At 38.4% G+C, this 16,057-nt stretch overlaps 1 protein-coding gene across 1 annotated transcript in view; it reads left to right on the top strand.

Moving 5' to 3' along the window:
• Positions 1-1,296: 1,296 nt before the first annotated feature.
• Positions 1,297-16,057, top strand: part of LOC127662724 (lysophospholipid acyltransferase 2-like) — an 89,018-nt gene continuing 74,257 nt past the window's right edge. The window contains exon 1 of the mRNA XM_052154014.1: positions 1,297-1,484. Within this exon, the coding sequence (XP_052009974.1) occupies positions 1,407-1,484 (78 nt within the window). The 5' untranslated portion in view covers positions 1,297-1,406. The remainder of the gene's footprint in view (positions 1,485-16,057) is intronic.

Raw genomic sequence — 16,057 nt, 5'->3', positions numbered from 1 at the left:
ATGAATCTGGCGTGGTGAGCTGGAACCTGCTTACGTCAGCTGTCACCGCTTACGTCACGAAGTACCGCAACAACCAATAGGAAAATTCAACTGCAGTAGCCACCATTCAACCTGAAGAGGGCAGCACTCAAACGTTTTTACACCATATATTGTAGAATTAAAACACTTTATACACAAATGTCAAAAAAATTACTTGAATCAATGACCAGTACTAATAAAGCCCCATGCTTACAGATCATTAACTAAAAAAAGTTGGTTTAGGGTTTAGTTACCCTTTAAAAAGGAAAAGTTCACCCAAAAATTTAAATGTTCTCATCATTTACTGCCCCTCATGCCCCCCGAGATGTGTACAACTTTTTTTCTTCTGCTGAACTCAAATATATATTTTTAGAAAAACATCTCAGCTCTGTAAGTCCAAATAATGCAAGTGAATGGAGACTCCAAAGGTTAAATCCAATCGGTTTAGGATGAAAACAGACCAAAATGTAACACTTTTTTCACTGTACATCTTGTCATTGCAGTCTCCAGGTATGATCATGATTTCAAGCTCGATTACACTTCCTGCCTTATCCATGCGCAGAGCTCTAGATAACTTGCAATCGAGTTTAAAATCATGATGTGGCCTAGAGACTGCAATGGCAAGATGTTCTGGAAAACAAAGTTACATTTTGTTCTGTTCTCAACCAAATCCCAATGGGATTGCTTAAAATGAAATGGATTAAACCACTGGAGTCTCATGGATTACTTTTATGCTGCCTTTATGTGCTTTTTGGAGCTTCAAAGTTCTGGCCACCCTTCACTTGCGTTGTATGTATGGACCTATAAAGGTCTTAAAAAAAATCTTTATTTGTGTTCAGGACAAGAAATAAAGTCATGCTCATCTGGGATGTCATGAGGATGTGTAAATGATGAGAGAAATTACATTTTTGTGTGAACTATTCCATTAACTTGGAGGACTTGGCTTTGTCAATATTCTTATTGCATAATACAAATTGTAATAATGGTGCTAGTGTAGATCAGATCTAAGTACTGTGTCTGACATGTTTTATGCTATGCATTGATAGATATTAAGTTCATAGTAATTGAGTGGGATGAATGAGAGGGATAACGAAGTTCTCTGAGCTGTGAGATGTGTGTGTGTGTGTGTGTGTGTGTGTGTGTGTGTGTGTGTGTGTGTGTGCAATTGAGCAGCAGTAGTTTGATGTAATAGAGGGACTGGGCGAGTCAGTCCGCCTACACGGGCTTTGTGTTGATGTTCAGGCGGCGCAACAGCGCTGACAGTCCGCCACCAGAGGAGCACCAGAGAACAACATTATACACCCGACTATTGAAAAGAGGGAAAGAAAGAGGACAGACTGAGTTTCGGGAGGATTTGACTGGAAGGGAGTGGAGAGCTGGACTAAACCATGGCCACATCTACGTCTTGCACTGGTTGCACATTGCTGCAGCCAATTAGTGACATTATCGACCTACCGCTGGACCAGGTAACTGTCTCTTTAACAGCGATTTATGGTTTTGCGTTTGTCGGTTTCTCTCGCAAAGATCGCTCGGAGTCGTTTGCTATAAATCCAGCACATCTGATGCTCACGAACTCCCCCTAAATCACTGTATTTCAGACATCGATTGCTTGCTATGAAGAGCTATTTACGAGCTTGTGAAATATCACACAAGAAGCCTGCAGTTCATTATGTGATATTCCATTGTCTGTCTTGCATTCCTCCCTTCTTGTGTTTTTTCTCTAAGATATTGGCCGATGAAAACTGTGTTGCAAAACCTAGTGTGTTGGATATATAGGCAGGATTTCGGGATCGGGGCACAAAAAAAATAGGTTGTCAAGGGGGGCGTTCAGGCAAAATACGTTCTTGCGATAAAAAGCGCAACGCACGTGACGGAACGCATGTGTCTCGAGACGCGCTTTAAAAGCTGACGTTCTATTTTTTTAACCTGGCATGAGGTCTAAAACAGTCTAGCCTCGCGTTGAGCATTTTTACATAGAAATCGATAGAAAATAGCGCAGAAAGACTCAAAACGTGTTTGGTGTGAACGACCCTCGGTGGGCAGTTTGTTAGATTTTGAGACGCTCCTATAGTCGCTATTTCGCTTCCGCTGGAGAGACATTTGAAGCAAGAAGCCGAGTATATTTACAAAGGTCTGCCACACATATCTGAGAAACTATGTGCAACACGAATGATTATGAACGGAAACAACACTTTCATTTCCTTATTCCTTTTTACGCTGTTATTTTTAATCGGGTCGTCTGCTTGTTTGCTATACAAGGTATCATACAATTTAAGACAATGCCATATTGATATTTAGTTTTTAATCTGCAAATCTGATTGCACAAAAAAATCCTAAAAAGACTTTCGATTTCATCTTTGGTACTACGTCCAAAACCAGATGCAACATCATAGTTGGTCTCAATTGACATCTCAAGTCGTGTACCTACCTACAGTTTTGTGAATGGCACATGACAATAAGATCTCTTGTTTTGTATCTTCAAAAATAGTCAGAAACCTTATCAACTATTAATGGAATAGTTCACCCAAAAATGACATTCTCTCACCCTAATGCCATCCCAAATGTGCATGACTTTCTTTCCTCTGCTGAACACAAAGATTTTTAGAAGAATATCTCAGCTCTGTAGGTCCACACAATGCAAGTGAATGGTGACCAACCTTTTTAACTTAAAAAAGCACATAAATGCAGAATAAAAGCAATCCATAAACCTGGTTTAATCCATGCCTTTTGAAGCGACCTACTGAATGTTGGGTGACAACAGACCAAAAAATAACTACTTTTCACTGTAATTCCTGACATCAGAAGTCTCCTTGGTGATCAAACTTGATTACCTGCTTGACGCATGTACAGAGCACTAGATGGCTATAGGAAGTGTAATCGAGCTTGAAATCATGATCGTCAAGGAGACTTTTGTGTAATAAATTATTCTGTGTAATAATTTATTGATGATTTGATTCAGTTAAAATTCTGGCTGCTGTGTATGAAAATACAATTCCATGCTCATGATCAATGTATATCAAGGTTATGCATTGCAATTTTTATGCATTTGAGTTTTTTGGCTTTTAGTCCATGTCCGTTAGCAGATACAGATTTAACATTAACAGTATTTCTCTTCTAGGAAAACAGACCAAAATATGAATGACTCATGCTCATGCTTTCTAGCCTAAGAGAATGTCCCTACCTCTTATGCCATCTTCCATAAGTAGCAAGTAGCAAATCATGGTTCTTCACTGTGATGTAAACTAAAGGCTGTTGGCTTACCTCCTGAGACCCGAGTGTGACTGCTGTGTGCATTTTCCATTTCTCTTTTTGATTTGTAACTAGTTCAACCTTATAAACTAGCCAGCAAAAAAACAAAACAACAACAACAACATAATTTGTTCTTTCTAGATAGTTAGTTCCAATCATATCTTAAAAATAGAAGTTTTACTGTAAACATAGGAAAATTCCACTCGAGTGTAGTTCCCCTGACTTGTGGGGTCCCCCAAGGCTCTATTTTGGCCCCCATACTGTTTTCTCTTTATATGCGTCCCTTAGGCTAAATTTTTTTAAAACACGGCTTGAGATATCACTACTATGCGGATGATTTGGCTTAGACTCTCTTGTCTGTCTGATGTTAATGCCTGGATGTCTTTAAGTTTCTTAAATTTAAATGAAAATAAAATTGAAATCATTGTGTTTGGCTCTTCAAAAGCCCCTAAAACTTCTAATTTAAATGTTGGTGTCTTATTGTCTTCAGCTATAACTTGTGTGAATAATATGGGGTCTTTTTTGATAGTGCCCTTAAATTTGACAAGCAAATTAACTCTTTATCAACTAAGAGTACTTGCTAAAGTGAAGTCCTTTCTGTCCATCAAGCACTTCAAAACAGCGATACATGCTTTTATCACCTCTAGACTGGACTATTGTAATTCCCTTTTAAATCCATATCTAGATTACAGATGGTTCAAAATGCAGCTGCGAGAATTTTAACGGGTGTCCGTAAACGTGAGCACATTACTTCTGTATTAGTGTCTTTATATTGGCTTCCTGTCCGTTCTAGAATAGATTTTAAAGTGCTCTTGCTTGTATTTAAATCCTTAAATGGCCGAGACCCTGCCAACCTCTCCGACCGTTTGTGTGAACACCGTCCAGGAAGAGCTCTTAGGTCCGCCAACCAGAGTTTATTAACTGTTCCTAAGTCGAAGCTAAAATACAGGGGTGTTCGAGCATTCGCCATAGCTGCACCTAAACTTTGGAACAGCTTACCGACTTCTATCAAAACTGCTCCAACAATACATATTTTTAAATTAAGTAAAAAATGCATAATTTTTCTCTAGCCTACAACTTGTGATGTTCTCTTTTGTTTGTTATTTTATGTCTTTTGGGTATATATATTGTTATGTATTTTTTGTGGGTTTCATTGTATTTAAAAAGCTCTTGCAAACACATTGTACTGTACAGCACATTGGTCAACTGTTCTTGTTTTTAAATTGTGCTATATATATAAAATTGAATTGAATTGAATTACATTTTATTCGGATTGTAGGAGTGATGCACTTGGCTGCATATAAAGCTATAGAATGCTCCCTTGCTCCCTATTTAGTGAATGATTTAACCTCCAGTGTGCTGTCTGTCTGTACTGGTCTCAGAACAGTTCAAAATGCAAATTATTTTCATCCTAACTCCATATAAAGCCTCTGAAAGCAACATTTTTCAGCTTTTGGATGAACCCAATGATTCTCAGTGTGAAAATGCATAGTAAATATATAGGAATGCCTTTACTAATGTTAATGAATAGAACTGTATTGTACAGTGAAAACAACAAACAACAAAAATGATATTAAATTAAAGCAAAATGACCCACAAATGTGTTCATGTTGAAAGTTATTCAAAATAACTAACATATGTGGACGTCATGTTTATCAGTGCACTGAAGCGTGAAAATTGTATGACTTTTTTAAAGCGGCATATCAAACGAAACTACAATAAAAAAACTTTACAATCAAAGAGGTTTCAATGAAAAAACCTGGAGGTTTCTTACCAGAGGCACTTTTGTTGGCTTTGTGCACGTAGAAGAGCTTCACAGACATTGACACCTTGCTGTTGTGTTACCTGACTCAGTGCACCAGAAGTTTAACCCTTAAATGACCGTGTAGAGTCTTGCAAACAGTATTCATATGGTTTAAATTAATTTAAATGATGCGTTGCATTTAGCAAAGCCAAAATACAATCTCCACACATGTGAACGCAGGGCGCACTAGGTTAAATAAAAAGAGCTCTTTTACACACACACACACACACACACACACACACACACACACACACACACAAAAGGATTTTTGCTGTTTGTTCACTTTACTTAATAAAACTTAACTAAAGCAACACAATTCTAGAACATGTTGTCTTAATTTAATCCATTTGAGGAAGGTCTACATGAATATTATTTGTAGCATTGATGAAACTGGCCAGGGGATTTTCATTTCCCAACATGCTTTGCAGGGGACTGGATTTTGTGAACAAATGTTGAAACTAAGTGTTATTTTATGCATTTTTGAGCAAGATAAGAACAGGGTGGGGGGAGGGGTGTTACCTTTGTGTTGAAGACTGGTGCTTGTGCTTTGAATGAGGATGAAATTGCACTTTCAAATGATCTTTGATTTGAATGCTGTTAAGCTCTAAGCAGTTGCCATCAAACTGACAGTGCAAGATTCTCGCTGTCCTTACAGTTGCTCACCTGGCATATACGAACGATTAAAATTGTTTTTTAATTTGAACTGACTTAAGACAATAAATGTAATAAACCTTAGTAAATTCTTAACATTACATTAGAGCAACATAAAAATGAAGTTTGATTAACCTAATAAAGTTTAGTTAAACCAACTATAGTAAATTGATTTGAACTAATCCAACTAAATTATGTTGGTTTGATGAAACTGAATTAATTAGAAGTAACAATTAAATTGCTTGTAAAAACATTCTTAAATTAAATTAAGTAAAGTTAATTAATTCATTTTTTGAGTGTATTTGTCACGTCCAAACTTCCTGTTTCAATAGGAAATAGTGTACATGAACACAGGAAAAAAACAAACAAATAAATGCAGTTGTCAAGCAATTTCATGGTGTCTTTAAAATCTGTTTGCAGGTCCATATTTATCAGTGTGGTGTTAAAGGCCAGTTAAACATATTGGCATCACTGATCACGCAGTTTATTATTTAATCTGTTTATTGACCAATGGAGTGACCTATCATAAAACAAATACACCAGACAGTATGACCTTTATCATGGCTGGCTCTGCCAGTCACTGTGACTGTGATATTACATCATTCTCTGTGTAGATGCAAACATCCTTTACAGTTCTCTTAACCCCTTTAGCTGGTGCTGCACATCTCGTCCTGCAAATGCAGATGCTCTAGAGTGGGGACATTCTCACATTTCTTTTGATATGCCTACCTTTTTGAACTTTTTATTATATGGGTGGGTTTGGGAGCCAGCAGCTACATTAAATAGAGTTTTAAAGGCAACATTTCTTAAAACATTAGCCTTTACTCTGCTAGATAAATTATGAATGGAAACCAAGCAAAGGAGGTGGTTTTTGGTCTGTAAGTGCATTTGGTTATATCCACAGCTGTAGTACCCTTTGTTCTGTCATTGGCATGGTTCTTAACCAGTCTTTTTGAATGAGACTTTGGCAGGTGTAAGCCCACAAACAGAAGATTTCCCTCCCAGACTCCAGTTAATGTGACAGAAATCAATATCTCAGCCTGGCACATCATGAAACAGGCTGTCAGAGTTACTACTGTACATCCTGAGCTTTAGCAAACGTACAGTAGTATACCCACAGCTGAGGACGGCCATATAGGTATGTGATTACAAAAGATGTGGGAGGCTAGACTGGGCCTATTATATCTATTTAGACTCGCCAGAGTCTCCATAGGATGAAAGTGTATAATTTGAGACTTTGATGGTTAATATAGCCTTGTCAATGAGTGCACTTCGTAGTCAGCTGCAAATCCTCCAAAATCATTGGATTTCTGTCATGATTGTTACAACAAAGTGGTTAAAATCCATTAGGACAGAACATTGTAAGCCCGTTTATCGGTCCAATGGCGGTCTCCAATAATACGGGTGAAGGTCTCTGCGCGTTACAGTCTTTCTTGTTACGCAACACAACAAGATTAAATGAAATACATTTTCTCTTATGTATTACCTCGTTATTTCATCTGACTCCATAAATGAAAAAGGTTTTTAATGATATCTTAGCATCATTAACTCTTTCCCCGCCAGCGTTTTTAAAAAAAGTTGCCAGCCACCGCCAGGGTTTTTGACGATTTTCGCTAAATTTTAATGGCCCGCAGAATATTTTCTTCCATGAATATATGAAGATGCTATATATCACAATAAAGATCTGAGCCTCTGCTTTTAGGCAAAAAAAAAATGCTTTTAGGCCACTTGAACAGAGGTAGGTTCTGTCAAAAACAACATTTCGGACAAAAAGCTGAGAAAAAGGCATTTTTATCAAACAAGTGCTTTAGTATTAGTATGGTGTTCCACTTCACGTTTGAGACGATCGCAGTCTGTTTCTTTGATCAAAGAGTTGCGTACTCTTTCAAAACATGCGCGCGGGTCTTCCTTACCGTATACCACCTAAAACACGGATACCCGGAAAATTCCGTGTTTGGCGGGGAAGCGTTTTTTCATAAAACCCGGAAAATTCTGTGTTTGGCAGGGAAAGAGTTAAAAGTGAGCGAATGTTTGATTATTCTTTTAACTCCTTTAATTATATTTTACCCGTTTAGATTAAGAAACTATGTCGCTTTGAGGTCCTCGCGTGTTTTTCTCTACACCGCGTGTCTCACGATCACAAGCGGCCAGTATTGGATCATCAAACAGAGGTAATTGCTATATACCTGAGATCGGTCACATTCACGCTTACACAATCAAAGATACTACAGTATAGCCCCATGGAATTGCATACACTTGAATGTAACTTAACGTTTTCTTCAGTAAAGGTCACGGCCACTATTACAGATGTAAGTTGACCAACATAACTTCTCTTGTAATAGCTTTGGATTGGCCATGCGTGGTTCCCCACGTACACTTATCTGGAGAAACATCAAATCAAAACAGAGGTAAGACACACCCAAATTTAGATTGGTCAAGCAGCATTTGCTGTTCTAAACGGAAATTCCCTTTTTGTCTTTGCAAACCAAGTACACTTGAATTGATGCCAAATATTAGTCATCACTAATCTGACACAGACTTGCGGTAACATACTAATCGTTTAATCTGTTTGGGAAACACAATGTCAGAGTCAGTCAGAATCAAATCAAATGCTGACAGTTTATTGACCAGGTAACATAATCAATTAATCAATTCCAATTAGACAGTGATAAGTCAAAGTTAGACATTTTATCAAAACATAAGGAATTCGAATTGCAATAACCTGATATAAATTACACACAGTAAACTGTGTGAGATCGTCTGACTACAGAGAACCATGAGCAATGCGTCACATCTCCTTAAATACCCAGATAATTCAATATGCTTACCAAATGGTGGTGTCTGTCATTATAATTAGATTTTGGTCCCCTATTGAGGGGGTTCCTGTAGATTTACATACAGGAGGTAGTTTGTATGGAGGATCTGGGGGAGGGCACACCTTTAAGGGGCACACCACAGTTCTCATATTTTATTACTTCTTTTTGCTTTTCATTATGGCTGGTAGGATGAGACCAGTTTACCAGGCACACTGAGAGACTTTAAATGATACCAAACATGTTATAGTTACTTTTTGTACACACTTCACATTGCATAGGTTTTTAGTGAGCTTTAAGTGAGGAGGAGGAGTAAGATGAAGATACTTTAGAAGGGAGGTGTTAGCTGCACGGTATGTTGCATCTCGGATGTTGCTGTTACATATGCAAGAGAGAGTTCAGATGTTAATTCTCATGAGAGCCTTTTGTTTTCTCGAGGAGTAGCCCAGACTCACTGGCACCCGCCTTACAACATCATACCAAGATTCCAGGTGGCATGCTTGCTTGTGACTGTACATGTTAACTGTGTTCAAAACATAGTGAGCTGCCTACCTAGACAGCATAATAGGCACACCTATACAAAGGTCTTATTAAAATCGACGATTGCGCAGATCGCTGTACACAAATCAGACACAGTGTTGCCAGATTCGTGGTTTTCATGCCCAGTCAAGCTATTTTAAAACTGTGACTGAGACTAGAGTTAAAATAATAGATTTGTGGGTTGAGGTTTTTTGGGATACTTTTAAAATGTACCACAATCATCAAAAGATTGATGATTAACACTATAAAACTGCATTGTCTTATTGATGTATAATATACATCAAATATTGAGTACCTGGCATTCGCGTGCATCGTCAAAGCATCTCCGTTTTGAAAGCACCGTGTTGCAATCGGTCCGCATGTCAGGATTTATAGTGAATAAGGACTTACATTTGAATCTGTTTCTCACCTAAAGTAATTGTGTGCTGATCGTATGCTGCCTTTTTATGTCCTGTTTGGAGCTTGAAAGTTTTGGACCCCATTGATCTGCAACGTATTGACAAATAATTTATCGTTCAAAATATATTTGTTTGTGTTCCAGCCATATGAGTTTGACACTGCATTAGGGGGAGTAATTAATGAGAGAATGTAATTTTTACGTGAACTATACCTTTAATATGCATCAACTATAAATAAGCCATTTTTAAGTGGATTCCCTCATATAGTGTTGTGCGTCATCTGAACATTTGCTCTGTTTGTTTGTGTGTTCCAACCAATCCCACACAGCAACATTGGCTCAACCAATGGCGTGATTTAGTAAGCCTGTTTGAAAACAATCATTATATTGCAATTCCGTTTAGTGACGGTGCAGATATGACACAGTTCAAAACAAATGACGATAGCGGTTGAAGGAGTTTAACTCTTGGAAAAAGAAATGGCTATCAGCCATAGAACAGTTCCAAGGATATGATTGGCCCAACTGGTCTTAAAACAGACGAATGATGTGACAGAAATCAGATGAAATTCACTTTGTTTCAAAGCAATACCTTTTTTGAGTGTATAAATCTTTTGTTTGACCCCTTAAAAGTTGATAATTGCCAGTTTAAGGACTCAAGACATACAATCTATGACCACAGACTTCAAACAGACTTCCTCACTTAGGGTGTGTTCACACTTGTAGTTCGGTTCTCTTGGTCTGGAACAAAAATGAAAAGGATACATTTAGTCCTGGTTCGCTTAGCGTTCACACTGGCATTTTTAACACCAAACCTAAAGATTAAAAACAAAAGGCATAAGGATAAGGTCACAACTTGATTGGACAGCTTTTATGACGTATATTTTCCAATTGTACTTGCCGAACATCCAAAACAATGCTGCCTGCTGGGATAAATGTGCTCGATGGATTTATGTATATATATATATATATATATATATATATATATATACACTCACCTAAAGGATTATTAGGAACACCATACTAATACTGTGTTTGACCCCATTTCGCCTTCAGAACTGCCTTAATTCTACGTGGCATTGATTCAACAAGGTGCTGAAAGCATTCTTTAGAAATGTTGGCCCATATTGATAGGATAGCATCTTGCAGTTGATGGAGATTTGTGGGATGCACATCCAGGGCACGAAGCTCCCATTCCACCACATCCCAAAGATGCTCTATTGGGTTGAGATCTGGTGACTGTGGGGGCCATTTTAGTACAGTGAAGTCATTGTCATGTTCAAGAAACCAATTTGAAATGATTCGAGCTTTGTGACATGGTGCAATATCCTGCTGGAAGTAGCCATCAGAGTATGGGTACATGGTGGCCATAAAGGGATGGACATGGTCAGAAACAATGCTCAGGAAGGCCGTGGCATTTAAACGATGCCCAAATGGCACTAAGGGGCCTAAAGTGTGCCAAGAAAACATCCCCCACACCATTACACCACCACCACCAGCCTGCACAGTGGTAACAAGGCATGATGGATCCATGTTCTTATTCTGTTTACGCCAAATTCTGACTCTACCATCTGAATGGCTCAACAGAAATCGAGACTCATCAGACCAGGCAACATTTTTCCAGTCTTCAACTGGCAAATTGTAGCCTCTTTTTCCTATTTGTAGTGGAGATGAGTGGTACCCGGTGGGGTCTTCTGCTGTTGTAGCCCATCCGCCTCAAGGTTGTGCGTGTTGTGGCTTCACAAATGCTTTGCTGCATACCCCGGTTGTAACGAGTGGTTATTTCAGGCAAAGTTGCTCTTCTATCAGCTTGAATCAGTCGGCCCATTCTCCTCTGACCTCTAGCATCAACAAGGCATTTTTGCCCACAGGACTGCCGCATACTGGATGTTTTTCCCTTTTCACACCATTCTTTGTAAACCCTAGAAATGGTTGTGCATGAAAATCCCAGTAACTGAGCAGATTGTCAAATACTCAGACCGGCCCGTCTGGCACCAACAACCACGCCACGCTCAAAATTGCTTAAATCACCTTTCTTTCCCATTCTGACATTCAGTTTGGAGTTCAGGAGATTGTCTTGACCAGGACCACACCCCTAAATGCATTGAATCAACTGCCATGTGATTGGTTGATTAGATAATTGCATTAATGAGAAATTGAACAGGTGTTCCTAATAATCCTTTAGGTGAGTGTATATGGTGGTATTTTTACCAGCTGAGAACAAACGAAGAGCTAATAAAATGTGTAAAGGAGTCAAAACAGCACTAGTATATAAGATATGCTACAAGGACAGATGGCGGCGGTTACGACACCTGTACCGAACTGTGATGGGCAACAGCTCCTATGATGAGAAGAACCAGGTATGCTTGATGTCAGTATTAAAGGCAAATTACTTTCTGTTATTGATCTGTTTAGACGTCTTTGGTCCATGCTGCGTTCATATATCAATCAAACCGCACCAGAGTTCGTTTGGAAGCGAACTATTCAGGCAGTCTCCATCCGCTTGTTTGGTGCACACCAAGGTTCGGATGGCAGCTTTCACACTTGTTCATATGAACCGCACTAACAGAGCAATTGCGCCAGAGTTTGTTTTAATTGAACCTAGTACATACTTGAAATGAGCCAGATGAGAACAGCCCTTTTACTTTCTTTAATAACTCAAATCAGAGCCTTTAATACATTCACTAGTTGAAGCACAGGCTCTAAATTTAATTGGTTTCTCCCTGTGCCACCTGTTGAAAGGCAGATTGAGAGTTTATGTGTCTGTAGGGGCATGTAATAAGGAAGCACCACAGGTCTCTTGTCTCTCACCCCAGTGAGCACAGCAGGGCATGAGGTACAGCCACAGTCTCTCTCTCTCTCCCTCTCTCTCTCTCTCTCTCTCTCTCTCTCTTTAAATGGGGACTCTCCTGGGGTCACTTACATCTGGTTGAGTTCTGCTTATGGGCGTTGAACAGTGGTGTTATTTTATTTTATTTTCCCTTAATGTGCTCAACTTCATATTGGTCTTAATGGTGTTTGATTTTTCTTTGAACAATCCAGCTTCTATTTTCATTATTCATAATGTACCCTAACCATTTAACCGAGAACTAACACTGCCCAAGTGCTATATGCGACAAAACTTTTATTAAACACTTTTTATTTTATTTTATTATTTTTTTTACAGTTGCAAAGTGTTTGATTTCATATATGAAATCAAACACTTTGCAACTGTAATCAGATTTTGAACATTATTTTTGTAATCTGATATTGTAATGCAGATTACATATACAGTAGTCCATTACTACCATCATTGTGCATTGTTCAAATCTTAAGTGTAAAAACAACAGTCTTGTGGTGCGTTCACTTGATGTTGTAATTCTTCATCTCGTAATTACAAGAAATAAATTTGAAATTCTATGAATGCTCCGACTTGACAGTTGTGACATCATATAAAAAGAACAAATATGGCAGCAGCCTCAACTGTTAAAGGTTATGAACACATATTTTTGTTTAATATGCCTTCTTATTATAACATTGATACTTGGATGCAATTTTTTTTCCATTGCTGGTATAAAAACCCATTTATGGCCAGTTTCTCAATTTACCACCATTGTCAGATGCAATAAGTTATATGTGGACCCTGTATTAACAAATGGGACAATGTACTATGTTTGTTTGACTTGTTTAATTGTGTTAAGACTGGTTTTCGATTTCCACCTCTTGCACATTCAAGTTACAGACTTCAGGGATAATTAGACTAATGACTCAATGGAAGGTTGTCTAAATGTTCAGAGAAAGGACAATCAGCTGCCTTGCCTTTCAAGATCACTCACTGTCTGTTTCCACAGTGACACGGATTGATGAATCTCATTAGCTGTTTGAAATCTCCAGCAAGTGTCCGCTGTCTTTTCTCTGATGCTGGTGAGGATGTTGGAACAATATGGACCCAGTATCAAGTCTTGCACTTGCAGTAGTTGCTGGTAATCCCTTTCGGGTTAATTTACGGGAAATTTATCCGCAGCACTATGTGACTATATGTGAAATCAGCCATTAAGAGACAGAGGAGCCATATTTTTGACTGTCAAGGCTGATGATTTTATCAAGCACATATGCTGTGTTACGTAAGAGCTAGATAATTATGACTCTTGCACTTTGCTGTAACTTTCTATTTCTTATGATTTCTGTGTGGCACAGTTCAGCTCTTGGAATTTTGACTGACAAAAGATAGCTGACTCAAGGCATAATACTAAGGCATTACTGTCAGGGCCTTACACTAACGTAGGTACTGAGGGGGGCACAACCCTACTGATATTCAAATCAGTGATTGATCGATGTGTGTTTTTCAAAAGCAGATTCTTATATTTTTACATTTAGTCACCCCTTATTGTTGAACATTTGTAACATGCTCCATCATTTTGAAAGCTACAGCATTAACAGGTAGGTGGTGCAGCCAAACTGGTTGGTGCAGCTGAATATATTGGCTGGTAATCAAAAGGCCATAGGTTTAAATCCTGTAAGAGGCAATCAAGGAATTTTCACTATTTAGTGCTTGAGCAAGTCACTTAACCACATATTGCATCAGGGGGAACTGTTCCTGCAATAATTGTACTATACATTTAAAAAGCATCAACTAAATGGCAAATTAGTACATTAATTGGTTAGGTTGAATTGGCCCAGTTCAAATATCAGTGGGTAGTATAGAGATAATTACAACCCAGGTGATGAGTCTTACCGCTCTCCCTCTCCCGCAGACTGAAACATGACCATGCCCCCATGCCACACTTTGCTTAAAGGAATGGCTATCCTAAATATCTTCTTGTGGCCAATAGGGAAGTCGGTTAGATGGTGTTTAGCGTTCTCAGGTTTCTATGATCTTGTTTCTCATTGTATGTAGATACATAATCAGTCAATCAATGCTTTTCACAAATGACCTCACAAAACATGTACAAGGTCAGTTTAACTGTTTAAGTTCGCAGACATCAAATTGCATGTTTATGTTCCTTATCTGTTACATTAAAACGCTCTCCTGCTCCATCTCTGACAATAGTGGTCTCCAATGTTCTCTGAGTGTATGCGTGTAGGGCTGGGTAGCAAAACGCTATCGATATCAGAGACTATTTAGCAGAGACAGGCCACTTCTATTAAAATTAATGGGAGAAATTGGAACGGTCAACGGATTTAGAAAAGAAAGCCCCACCTTTCAGGTAAAAGAGCCAGTCACCTTTTAGATACAGTGTTCACCAGTCAATCAACTCTTCAAACGCCATGCACGTTAGCTATACAATACAGAATTTGTTTTTTGCATAATCTGAGGTAAAGAAGCACAATTTATGAAACCAGTGCTGTCATATTTTACTCCTGATTTGAAATATGTTCTTTGATCATTATCTTGACAAACCATTTTGGAGATTTTGGTCTTTCCCCATTCAAGTAGGAGCTGTACTCTATGCCGCTTGTTTACTTAATTACTTAATTGCTGCCTAGCCTGCCCAAGAGCGTTCCAAAAATGGCCGCTGAGTGGCAGGGGCGGAGCACTCGTAATTGCTGTTTTGGACTTTTTTTGTCTTGGGCACAACCACCATCAACCTTTGTTGATTATGAACAGGCACGTTAATTTTATCACGTCACTCGCTAAAGGAGATGGAGTATAACGTCACTAGCATGTCGAATTAACAGGTTTAGAAAGGTTTATACATCTGTAACATCTTAAATTCAGTAACTATCCGACAAAGTGCTCCCTCACTGCACGCTCACACTAAACTCAACAAGCGCTCAACGCGCTGCTGACAACTGCATGTGAGAGAGAGGGAGGGACCGAGCAGATTTACTTGTGCATCTTCTGAAGTTACAGTTTGATACAAATACAAGTTTATTGATTTGATTTGTTCATCTGTATCTATTGGTTTAATAATTTGCAGCTGCACTGTAAAGTGAATAAAAGTGTTCAGAAATATACCGCACTATGAACGCGGAACTTGCGGGAATTATTAAAGTTATGCACTCTACACACAATCCTTTCAGGAATTTCTTCAGAATTTCAGGTTCTGAAACAAGTTATGTTTAATTCATTCTTGAGGTCTAACAAACATGTGGAATGCATTTCATTCACAATTAATAGTATAAAATGGATATCGTGCTAAATATTGATATTGAATGATATGGAAAAAAAAAGTGATAATATTTTTTGCTATCACCAAGCCCTATATGCATGTCTTTTTTTTTGGAAAGAGAGGGCATGTCTTATCCAGTGGCAAAGTCTGGTGGATGTTCTAGAACTGTTAAAATAGCTTACAGCACCTTTTAACCATGGCAGGTGTAAATAGCAGTTGTTCTAAACCAAATACAGCAAGTGTAAAGTGATGCTAACATACCATCATAAAGCAATTTCCTGTCTTTTAAAGTGTAAGTAGAAACCCAGATGGTGTCTGTTCCCAACAATGCTCAGGTGTGAGGTTATTTTGGACTTTCATGTGTCGTGACTCATGGGCTAATATTAAAAGTAAATTGATACTGTTTCAACCTCTATTCTTCTTCCATGACTTGTTGTCAGTCTCATTTGCAGCCCCTGTTGCTCTGTGACAGTGATGTATCCTAGCAACTAGAACA

This window comes from Xyrauchen texanus, chromosome 22 (assembly GCF_025860055.1).
Source record: "Xyrauchen texanus isolate HMW12.3.18 chromosome 22, RBS_HiC_50CHRs, whole genome shotgun sequence".
Classification (NCBI taxonomy): Eukaryota; Metazoa; Chordata; class Actinopteri; order Cypriniformes; family Catostomidae; genus Xyrauchen; species Xyrauchen texanus.
Note: the sequence above shows the minus strand (reverse complement) of the source record. Positions and strands in the feature narration are given on the sequence as shown.